The 12,206-nt window shown below is 44.3% G+C and overlaps 1 protein-coding gene and 1 long non-coding RNA gene across 4 annotated transcripts; one reads left to right on the top strand and one right to left on the bottom strand.

Annotated features, from left to right (window-relative positions):
* Window positions 1-5,064: 5,064 nt before the first annotated feature.
* LOC136476448 (large ribosomal subunit protein eL20z-like) lies at window positions 5,065-11,708 on the top strand. 2 transcript variants are annotated; one of them, XM_066474278.1, is made up of 4 exons: window positions 5,065-5,415; window positions 5,516-5,639; window positions 9,618-9,732; window positions 11,408-11,708. In XM_066474278.1, the coding sequence occupies exons 1-4, from the start codon at window positions 5,211-5,213 to the stop codon at window positions 11,465-11,467; spliced, it is 504 nt and encodes a 167-aa protein (XP_066330375.1). In that variant the 5' UTR covers window positions 5,065-5,210; the 3' UTR covers window positions 11,468-11,708. The 2 variants fall into 2 exon arrangements, with proteins under 2 accessions (XP_066330375.1, XP_066330374.1); XM_066474277.1 differs by having other exon boundaries at window positions 5,065-5,418.
* On the bottom strand, window positions 5,646-9,602 carry LOC136476449 (uncharacterized). Of its 2 annotated transcripts, XR_010763584.1 has the most exons (5): window positions 8,259-9,602; window positions 8,011-8,152; window positions 7,683-7,919; window positions 7,119-7,174; window positions 5,646-6,314 (listed from the first exon to the last, which is right to left on the bottom strand). It is a non-coding gene; the product is annotated as an uncharacterized lncRNA (long non-coding RNA). The 2 variants fall into 2 exon arrangements; XR_010763583.1 differs by having other exon boundaries at window positions 8,011-9,602.
* Window positions 11,709-12,206: the final 498 nt, after the last annotated feature.

Here is a 12,206-nt window from a genome sequence, read left to right as displayed (position 1 = left end):
AGCCCAACAAGATAGAACCAGCATGCCTGTTGTTTTCCTGCGGCCGTGTTTTTTGTGTCGCGTTCGGTGTTCTTTCTCCGAGTGTCAGTGAGCCAGCTGACCTATATATGGCCATCGGGCCGGCCCGGCACGCCCCGGCCCGGGCACGGGCCAGGCACAGCCCACAACTTCTCAGGCCGGCACGGCACGTCGTGCCTACGGGCCGTGCCAGCACGGGCTTCATGCCTGGCATTCGGCCCAAGCACGGGCCTGCGGGCTGATTTTCGAGCCGTGCCAGCCCGACCAGCCTGGTGAAAATATCGGGTCGTGCCAGCCCACAACCCGTAATTCTGTAAACACACTAGCAAATTCAGCTCTAACTTCAGTTTTAAATTTGGAATCAAATTTCACAGAAAACATAAAGGATAAGAGATCACAGATTCACAATCACAACTCAGAATCACAAGTTCACAGCTAAACCGGATTCAAAGATAACAATTAACAACTAGACCATTGACCAGTGACCGATTACAACTCACAAGTATGAAGTATCTTAACAGATTCACAACTCACAATCATAAAATAACAATGCACAAACAAGACTTAAAAAGATAATTGAGCTGTGTGCAATATTGTCTTATTAAAAACCTTTCTAGATAAAACGCATCCTTGTGAGAAACCCTAGAAAGAAAAAAAAAGTGCAGCACAGCTCTTATAATGATAAGTTCAAAGTTCATATACAAATGTCACTCTCAGTTTCATCTCAACTCTCATCTCTCATCTCTCCTCTCAATCTCAAGTTCTCAACTCACTCTCATCTCTCATCTCTCAACTCTCTCAGAACAGAGAACACTAAGTACCAGCAGAAGTAGATGCAGAAGCCACTGATGTACCAGCCGAAGGAGCCCCAGATGCACTCTGAATTTCTTCATCAAGATATTGATGTTCGAAGTAGCTTGCCAACTCTTGGCTGTCTGTTGAATGCTGCAGTCTTCGTTCTTCCAACTCCCAATCCTTGATGCAAGCAAGCATCTCTACATGTTCTGGCAACAAGCGTCGGCGCCGCTCTTCAAGTATCCTTCCTGTCAAGCTGAAGCATGATTCTGAAGATACAGTAGACACTGGAACAGACATTATATCTTTTGCCATTATAGATAAAACAGGAAAGGTTAGTTTGTGGTCACGCCACCTGATAAGCAAATCAAAGTCATTTTCATATGCGGTGGCATTGTCACTGTCCAAGTAAGCTATGAGCTCACAACCAACAGATGCAGTAGATGAAGTTGGGGTAGGGGATGGACCAATAACACCAGAGGCTCCAGGGCCTCCAAATATTCTTCCCCAAGCCTGTTTTCTCTTACCAGTTTGGCCTGCAGGATGTGCAGCCCTTCTATTCTTAGCTGCACCAAATTGCTGTCATACTTGGCAAACAACTTATAAAGTTCAGTTTTAATAGAAGCATAATATGAACTATAATCAACACCAAGGTTTTCTTTTAGAATTACCATGACATTAAACAGACCTCTATCTTAGCTCTTGGATCAAGAATGAAAGCAAATGAATACAACAGAGGTATATTTTCCCTAGTATTTAAGAAATTTTAGTTTCATCGGATACACAACAACTATCAAATTTTGATCCTTTTCACTTTCATGCAAATGAGCAGAAATCTCAAGCAGGATGATGCAAAACAAGAGGGCTAGTTGGATAGTACACACCAGAAAGAATAACAGTTGATTCATAAAATACTTCCAGGAATTCCAATACCTTTGCAGCTATATGCCAATGCCTTAGAGTTAACAATTCAGTCCCCAAAATTAGCATTAATGAACACAGGAAAAAACTTCCTTATATGGCAGCAGGTGTTTAAGCATAAGGTATGTAGCATTCCATCTAACATCCATATCCAAACCAAACTTCCTAGGTCTTAAACCTTGAGCATTGCAAGTAGTTCTTAAACATGACAATTCTATGATTAGAAGAATTCAAGAAGTTAATAGCAGTTCTAAAATCTTCTGTGTAAGGTTTGAACCTCTTTAAACCAGATTTAACAATCAAATTTATGATATGACAAGCACAACGTTGATGAACAAGGTGATAAATTCTTTTATTAGGATCAGAAGGTGTAGGGGCTGGATCAGAACCCAAGTATCCTGCAAACAAAGATGTCAAAGTTTCCATTGCTTTTGCATTAGAAGAAGCATTATCTAGAGTAACAGAAAAGATCTTGTCAATTAAACCAAATTCCTTAATCATAGAACCAATTTTTTCAGCAATGTTCTGACCAGTATGCTTACCTCAGTCAATCTCAACCCAATTACCTTTTTCTGTAGCTCCCAGTCAGCACTCACAAAATGAGCAACTACACTGATGTAGTCCTTCTTAGCATTACCAGACCAAATGTCAGATGTCAAACCAACAGATGAAGCACCACGCAAAATATGATTCTTAAGCATATTACGACGTTCAGTGAATAACTTACTTAGGTCTCTAGTGGTGGCCTGCCAGGAGACCCTAGTAAAAATAGGGTTATGAGCACGTTGAATGTACTCCTCCCATGCATCAGTGTCACCAATACCTAAGGGAAGATTAAGCCTAGCAATCAAGCGACACAGCTCCTGTCTAGCTACATCAGGTTTATAGTTCCAGTTGCTGCAAACCATCAGGATTAAGCGCAAGCCTAGACTGAACAGCAGCACGTCGAATTAGTTTTTTCCATACATGATTTTCTGGTGCCTCTTCAAGTGCCCAGTTCCTAGAAACAGATCTAGCAGACAAAGTAGCCTTACACATTTTGCAAACAGCTTTAGTGCAAATTCTACTACCGTTCATATCCTCATAGATCTCATCAAAGTCAGCCCAGATAGGAAATTTGCGCTTACCAACTCTGGTTGCATTACCAGAAACAGATGGAGCAGAGCTTGTTGGTGTTGGAGCCAGTCCCAGCCGTCAGTCGCCCCTTCACCACCGCCGCCGTCCAGATCGATCGAAGCCTGGCTAGCTCCGAGATCAAGCACCGAACAAGGCAGTTGTGTCCTCTCGGAGGTCGTCGTTGGCCTCGCCCTCGGGGGCCATGCCTGGTAGGACGGCATCGTCATCCGCCATGGCAGTGACCGCTCTGGCCTCATTCCTCGACAGTGTGGGTGGCCGCCGAGCTCGCTCTACGCCACAGCTAGAAGAGGAAGCATCGGCTACCGACCTGCAGACCAAGAAACACATTAGATGACAGAATCAGATCAAGAAAGAAGATGCTAGGGTTAGGGTTAGGGTTTACCTGTGCAACCGGAGCCCGATGCCGGAGAAGACGACGACCCCCGTAGAGAAGATGATAGACCGTTAGCAAGGACGGCGAGTGGCGGAGGAGGGATGACACTGACAGGAACACGAACTCACATATCACCAAGAGGGGAAGGGAGAGGGGGAGAGGAAGGAGATCAAGGAGGAGAAGGAAAAGACTGGCCGACGACGGAAGGCAGATCAAGGTCACTAGAGTCGATGAGGTCGGACGCCGAGGAGACGACGGCGCGACGAAGGCGAGGCGAAGACGAGAGCGGTGTGGGCGCTACGCGGCGAGTGGAGTCAAATGGATTAGCCGATTAGGATTAGGTGAGGAGAGGGGGCGGCCGATGGCCGCGGCGTGTCCCTTATATTATATATGAAGGGAGGGGACGAGTGTGGGCTGATGATGGGCCAAAATGGCCGTTGGCCTGACGGTGGCGGGTAGCCGTTGGGGGGGCTGGCCTCCCTCTATTTCTCGTGTCGGGCCGTGCTGGCCCACGGGTTTGGGGGTCAGCCCAAGCACGCCCTAAGCAGCGGGCCGAGCCAGCCCGGGCCCGAGTTTCATCGGGCCGTGCTGGGTTCGTGTTGGGCTTTTTTTCGTGCTTCGTGTCGTGCCGTCGTGTCTCGTGCTGCATGGCCAAGTATAAGCTGACCCGAGCCCGTTGATCTTCGCGTGGACTTCTTGTCGCGGAGATGCTCCGAGAGTTCCTAACATTTTTTTCCTAAAACCATATAGTTCTCAAACTCGTCAAAAATTATTTAGAAAAATAAATAAGATCATCTCTAACAGTTTTTAATAGTTCACTCTTAAAATACAGAAGAAAACTTTATATTAGGAATCCTATATCAATTTAAATTATCTTAATCACTTTTACTATTTTTTTCTCTTGTATATTTACATCAAAAACTCTTTTCTACTCTTTATTTTTTTCACGCCTTCCACCTTTAGATTGGATGATGGATACGCGCGTCTCTCACGCGCAGATATATCCGCGCAATCGGTCCTTTTTCGAAACGCGGAAAAATTGGGAGGTGGGATTCAGAACTGTTAGAGATATATTTTTTCCGTCCTTACGAAAAACCAGATTGGAATGCTTTATTGAAAACTCTTCGAGATGCTCTATTTGAGGGCATGTTCGGCTAGTATTAAAGCCGGCTGATAAGTCGGCTGAAACTGTTTTGTTGTGAGAGAAAAATATTGTAAATTCTAGCTGATAAGCTGACTGATAAGTTCAAACGAATAGGCCTTGAGTTGAGACTGTTTCACAAAGTCTGTTCCACAAAATCTACGGTAGAGTAACTTAAGAAAACTAAAAGTTTGAAACCGCCCTGCAGAAATGCGGCGTTCGATTCAGCCACCAAACTTTTGACAGGTTTGGACGTAAAAATGAACTACGGAAAGCGCCAAAGCGCCAACTAAAGTGATCTCACCACTTTTTTCAAGAGTATATTCAGCCTGTTCACTTAGTCGTATTTGGCTTATAAGTCATAATTTATCAGCCAACGAATAATATTTTTCTCTCACGCCAAATCAGCCAACGGTACTTTCAATTATGATTTATAAGCCAAACAAATCCATACGAACATGATAATTATAGGTTTAATTGGTTTGCTTTTAAAATTTGCCATGTCAATAATTTAACAAACTATGATTTTAACTAGTATTTAGTTTACTATCGGAACTTACAGCTTACCAAATTTATAACAATAGTTTTGTCTAATTTTTTACTTACTGAATCTTTGGTGCTAAACAAGCCCTATATCCGGCTTTTACGACTGGGATTCTTCCTCCAAAGTCCAAACCCGGTCAACGCCAGCAGGCCAGGCCAGCACGTCACAGATTCTTCCTCCAAACCCGGCGATCCCCGTCGTGTCCACGAATCCACCGCGCGCAAACCTCCCCTCCCCCTCCAGATCCTACATCTCCAGTCTCGGCTTCCACCACTGAGGCGATGCAAGAGGCGAAGCACCCCACCACCACAAAGCTCCCGTCGCAGTCCCAATCCTCATCCCCATCCCCATCCCCATCCCCTTGGGCTCCCGCCGCGAACCCTCTCCGATACCATCACGGCTACGGTACCTTTCCCCCGCCGTTTCAGCCGACGCCTCCGCCAGTCGTAGGCGCCGCCTGCCATGACTACCATGCCTCTCCGATCGGTGGTTGCTCCCCGTCCCGGCGCCATTATCCTCGATTCTCGCCCCTTCTGGTTTTGAGATATGACTCGATCGATGCTTCTGTGTCTTCGTTGGCGCTCAGGGTTCGGCGGCGGCCAGGGCTTCGTCGCCTTCCCGTGCGCCGTCCAGCAGCAGGTCTTCGTGGAGGGCGTCCCCGTCCGAGAGCCGCCCCTACCGTTCTGCGGCGTCGGCGTCGGCTGGTTTCTGTGAGTGCTCTATGTACCAAGGAGACATGGATCGAGCTAATGCTGTGCGGCATGTTTGTTTGGGGCAATTGACGTTTGGTTGGGGGCAACTGGAACGAGGGAACGGGAGTTTGGAGTTAAGAGAAATTTTTGGTTCGTTTCGTGGAAGTGGGAGGTTGGTGGGAAGGAGAATTGGAGCTTAGAGTCCTAGTTGCCTAGAGGGTCAAATGGTAATTGGGTGAGAATTGTGCTTTTTAACAAGTATCATACCGTTGGGTTGGAACGGGAAAAAATAATAACATGAAAATTTGAGTTTGAACGCCATACTTCGAGTATGATATTCATAACATTCCATTTTCTTAGCCAATCATCAATATTACAGTTTTCACGGAGCATGAACACTAAAAATATAATTCAAATTTTGATGTGAACAAATGTAAATATGGAGTCTTGATTAGTACAATGGAGTTATAGTACAGATAATCATTGGTCTAAGGTAATCACATAACTTGAGAGCCGTTGCTGCCAAATAGCATCACAGGTCTGCCCCAAGCATTCTATCGAACAACTGAAGTGCATCCTCCAACCTCCTATTCTGCTCAAGCCCATCAACTGCTCTCAGCCCCAAACCTCATCACTGGTTCTGCCTCACAGCAGCAACTCAGTTTTATCCAATGTTCCTAGTCGCTGGTCCATCTGGCCAAACAGAGTAAACAAAAAAAGTAGGCATCAACATTAGCAAATTAAATAAATTCCTATAGATCCAATTTTACTTTGAATACTTGTTTATTTGCTTCAATGGCCGGAAGCTCCTAATACAGAAGAAGATCATATTAATTAGTACTTGTAGAAAGGACTGGTAGAAAGCAGAGAGAAAAGTCAGGCAGAGATGTCAGAAGGACTTGGTAAAAACTGATCGGGCCTTGATGTCTCTGATGGTTACTCTAATCTATGCTAAAGGGAGACATGAAGTACTTTTGAAGCTAGGCAATGTCATGTAGGCTTTCAGTTGCTAAGATAATCAAATATCAATGTGTTAAGAGTCCTTTCAGGAAGAATAATAATTTATATAAGTAGCAAAAGATAATACTGAAGGTCGCGGGTTCGAAGCAGCCTCTCCGCAGATTTTGCGGGGGGAATGCTTGCCTCAGTTTTTCCCTTCCCCGGACCCCACTCATGTGGGAGCCTCCGGCACTGGGTCTACCCTTTTAGCAAAAGATAATACTGAAATCCTCCTGCAAGGTTTAAATGTTAATTTTTATTAAAAAAAAATCATGAGCTTCCTCAAGATACACTCTTGCAGGAGGGAATATCTGAGAAGTATGTGACAGCGCCAGGATTGAACCCAATGCAAATCACTATGTCTAAAGGATGGTTAGACTTAAAACTTCCTACTTTCTGAGTCCCTGATTGTTTCTTGAGGAGCAACATGTTTAAAATGTAAACATGTAATGCAAACATGTTTGCCCCTTTGAATTCAACAAACATAAAGTTACTCACCCGAATAATCTTGCTTTCATCCAAGTCCCTTTGAATTTTAAAGAACTTGTCAGCCTCTGCAGGAGAGAGAATTGAAAGACATATAAATCATTGACGAATCAAGCTTTATAGGTCTTTGCCTGTGTGTTGCTACATGCAAACGAAATAATGGAACTATGCCTCACTATATGGTATGAGAGGATGGTTCAGCTTTGTTTGATGTAGATGTCAATTCTTTCTCTCCTAGTTACTGATTTGCATGATAATTTATTTCAGCCAATGACCAATGTGTGCTAATCTGAATGAAGATCTCTTTAGCATCAAATTAAATGTTATGTCTTTAGATTCTAGCTAGTAGTAGATGCAATGACGCTTAAAATAGATGTGTAACATGTACTGAACTATACAATCCAAAGCTTCCTTCTTTTGCAAGAAGCAATTTTTAGGAAGGAGAAATGGTGTAGGAGGAAAACAAAATTTATATCACGCACTTGCAAGCACAAGCAGAGATAGCTGCTCCTAATCACATAACTGGATAAAAAATTAGGTAACCCAATCCAAGAACTACTATGCATGGACAATGACCTTGTGAACGCAGACCCTAAGGCCTGCACCATATATGTTGGCCAGCATGGTTCCACCTTTGGAGCTGTCATCTCTCTGTTGCTCCTGCGTGGTGCAGGCTTGGACGTGCTTTGTGTCCCAGCAGCAAGGCTGGTGCTTTGCCTCCCAGCAACAACACATAGTGGATGGAGGTGCCAACAATCTCAATTGACACCACTGTTGGTAGGGAGGTCGTTGAGTACACCTCGTCAATTTTGACTGAAAAAATAAAATAAAAAAAACACAGAGAAGATGACACAAGGTTTGTTTAGAACTTTGCAAGCTAAAACTAAAAGTTAGAATGAGATACCAAATCTCTGTTATAGCAGAAACACCATGGTTCCCTCCCCTCTGCTTTTGGGTCATTGGGTGTTTGACACCACTGCAAAAGCTCATCACCATCCTCTCAGCCAGCTTCAGCATGCTCTTCCTTCCCTCCGTGCTAGGCACCACTGCAACAAATGATTTTTCATAAGGATCTGAAATCTTTTAGGGATTCAATTGGATAGAGAGAAAATGGTACATGTTAATCCATGCCATAGACTATATAGAGATTACCACCGATATCACTTTGTTGGAATGCTGCTGGCCATGACGACGCTGGCAAGGCGCTCGCACTGGCGATCCAGCATTCCATCCAACCAGTGCACCGAAGGCGAGCCCTGAGTTCACCCGTAGCATAGATGTTGTGCACCAACCTGCTGTCCACATCAACGTGCTCCACCCAACCCAATTGATATATGGAGACACCATACAACTCTCATTTTTAGATAATATGAAGTACAGATCACATGATCAATCTCTGAACCATCAGCTGCTGAGGATGTACAAAAATTGAAAAATTCAATCATGTACAAATTGCTGATCTTTGAGTAGCCACCTGATCCCACACCTCCTGAGCCTTGGCCACAACACCCTGGTACCAGCATGCATCAGGAAGAGTATTGTGCATGACCAAACTGGGCAACATCCCCCATCTAAGCATTTTGTCAAACAGCTCCGAGGAGCACCCAAACCCGCATGCCTGTGTGACCAAACTGGGCCCGTTAGTAGTTGAGTTGTTGGCCCATGTGTCATATGAGGAGTTGTAGTTAGTGGGTTTAGTACCGGCTTATAATCCTTGTGATTCCAAACGTAGCACTTCCGAGTTAACCATTTTACATGAAGCGAGTAGAAAAGTGTAAGAGAGGTGCTACGCGTATGCAGACCCATTCCATGTGTGGAGCTGGGCCATATAAGCATTTTTTGGACGTGAGGTGTTCTGTCATGTTTTACATTTGTGGTGCTCGCCCGTCTAGGTGCGGCTGCCCGAGGACAAGGTTTATGGCAGTGGCGACCATTGTTTCTAGGCGTTGAATGGCTTGTGAGTTGCTGTCGACCTTAGCGTCGAGCGAGGATACGGAAGTCCAGATTGGTTTCATGTCCAACCTGATACTAAGATGTTGTGGCGTGGTTGGGGCACAGGTAGTAGCGGCAGCGCACCCCGACTACGTAGGTGGTACTCGTGGTCAGGATCGGGGCGAAGTTTTTCCCCCCTGTGCCCTACCTTTGTCTCATACCTCATACAATTAAGTGGACACCCCAAGGGCTAACAAACTGAGAGCTAATCTGTCCTAGAATTAAGGCCCAAAGATTGGCCCTCATGGCGTTTGGCGTGCTCGGCCGCGCGTCCAACTCGTTCGGTGCGTTGGTGTGCTTGTGCCTATGGGAGTACTGCTGTCTGCCGACCCCACATGGCATAGTTGGTGTGATACTTTGTGGCATCACTAGTTTAGTTCTGTATGAATTTGTGCAAGTCTATCGTCTCTTGCAGTAAATCTGCTCATGTGCAACATTTATCCTTTATTTTTGCAAAAAAAAAAATTCTAAAATACAATGTCTCCACCATACAAACTTAGCTTCTGTATTCTATTGAAGGTTCTTATTGGGGTTCTTCTTGGCGGCAATCCCCTGGTATGCTGGCGCGTTCCTTCTATTCTTTGTTGCTTTGGACCACAGAGAGAAGCCTGGATTGATTGCATGCACCGTTGCTGTAAGTACCCCATTTGCTAAACTAAATAACAAAAAAAGAGTTCTTACATGTTCTTCATGCTGAATTGTTCTCTAGTCATTGTTGTATGTGTGATAAATATGCTTATGCGTTGATATAATTTTGTGCTCTTGCGTCCTACAATTAAAATACACCACCTGTACTGTTGCTGGGTGTTAGCTGCCATTATAGGTACCCGTGCACTAGGTCAAGAGAGGCAAAAGATCAATGGGTATCTCTTGTTACTAGTGGGTTTGGATAAAACTGATAGTATTCATCATAAGCATAACTGGTATCTTCCTTGATGTTGAATTGTTAATATCTGGGTGTTCCTGTTATGTTCCTAGTTGAATGCTTGGTATGACTCCAGTCTGCAGTACTATTAGGCTACATGTGTTTTATGATGTACCCTCTCTGTTCCAAATTGTAAGTCTGGCTTTTATAGGTGCATAGCTTTTGCTATGTACCAAGATATAAATATTTCTAGTAGATACATAGGGAGTGATTGCCAAAAGCACCATAAGATTGTTTGGTTACCTGTTCCATGCTCCTTGCCAGGCTTTACCTAGTGCAAGAGGTACCCTTTGGCCAGGCTTGCTGGGGATAAGAGAGTCGGCTGTTTCTAGGAAGCCTGGCTTGTGCTAATGGTCAGAACTCAGAAGGATTCTGTCACCTCCCTCTCGTTGTGATGCCTACGGCAGCTGTCACTAGCGGCGGCGGTGCCAAGATGTTCTGCACCAAACCTCCACGAGGGCGCTACCCACACTGAGATCCTGGCTATGGAGGATGCACTCCAGCAGCTTGTTCGCTGAAGGGTTATGACTGCAGGTGCGCCTGCGCCATGGGGATGAGATCCGCACCATGGCTGTGTGGGTAACTCCACCAGCAGCACATCAATAGTGGCCGGGTCGAGCCTGCCAGTGCTGATGCGCCCTCTACCTCGTTGGCGACCACGGCCCATGCACCCTGTGCATCGCAAGCTCACTAGGTAGTGGATGATGTGTGACTTGTGCTCTGATTTGAGGAAGAACATAGAAGGCAAGAGAAATTGGGAGGGAGATTACTAGCACCTTGGCTGGGTTCAGAGATGAGGATAGCAGGTCATGGAGAAAAATGAAGCAGAGACAGAGCCTCGGAGATGCAAGCAATTGGAGAGGAGGAAGGCAGGCAGATGTCTTGGCGGACGCATACAGAGAGAGAGAGAGAGAGAGAGAGAGAGAGAGAGAGATCTGAGATGTAAGCAATTGGAGAGGAGGCAACCTCATAGCACCAGTGAGTGATGATGAAGGGAGACAACCAAGACGAAAAAGATCTAACAAATACAGGTTGAGCTAGCATATGACAACCAAACACGGATCCTGTTGCATTGACTTGGACAGGCTTAGGCTAGCCTCAATTATTATTCTAGCCAGGCTTATTAGAGAAATAAAACCAAATACACCCATAGTAAAAGCTACGTATCTACAAATGCTAGAACGACTTTCAATTTGGAGTGAAGGGAGTACTTAATTCCTTTTTTTTAAAAAAAAAGTGGGTTTCAATGGAACATTCATAGCCTATGCCAAATCTGCACTAGGCCATGTCATGCTATTGACAACCTTTGATTCAAGAACTATATTACTTTCTTCTTATTTATGTTTTAATTGGTTGTAAAATTGTAACAGAGTTCTTTTTGCAGGGCATATTTGCACTAGTTCCATTCATTCTGAACGGTATGAGATTGCATCCTTTCTGGTGATCAATGCTTGCCAATCCAAATCCACATGACTAATGTTTTCAGCACCACATTCGATATGTTCATAGCTGTATTATTTTGCTCAAACGTGTGAATGAAGAATAAAATATATGATGTTATGTGTAAAAAAGAATTGTCATGCTGTTTTTCGTCCGCAGGTTCGTGCCCTGTGATTGTGATCTGTGTAATCATGAATTGTACAGTTTATCTGTACCGCAGCAGCTTAACAGTTTACCAGAGGTATAGCAAGTATATATATATATATATATATATATATATATATATATATATATATATATATATATATATATATATATATATATATATATATATATATGCCTGTGCACTTTCACCCATCTTTCAAATTGTGCCTTACAATGTTGTCAATCTCATATACACACTAGGTCAGCATTCCATCTGTTTTCCCTTGCATCCCTCTTCACCCTGTTTGCTTATCGTTTCTGTGGCTTATAAGCCGGCATATGTTGTTTTGTCGTGAAAGAAAAATATTGTATCATGGCTGATATGATAAGCGAACAGGGTGCTTGTTATAGAGGTATTATCAAGCTGGAATTGGGGCTGGGGATACACATCACAGTGAATTTTCAAATCCCGTGTAAGTGATCCATATTCAGGCCATGGCAGCTGTTTACATCTCCACATGTTGGGGGGCCTGGAGCTTTGCTACTCGTTATCCAAGTTGCTTTGGTGTTTTTGTTTCAGACGTTAGCCGAGTTGCTCA

The sequence above is a fragment of the Miscanthus floridulus genome, chromosome 8, assembly GCF_019320115.1.
Source record: "Miscanthus floridulus cultivar M001 chromosome 8, ASM1932011v1, whole genome shotgun sequence".
In the NCBI taxonomy this organism is placed as follows: domain Eukaryota; kingdom Viridiplantae; phylum Streptophyta; class Magnoliopsida; order Poales; family Poaceae; genus Miscanthus; species Miscanthus floridulus.
This window is presented reverse-complemented; position numbering and strand designations above follow the sequence as displayed.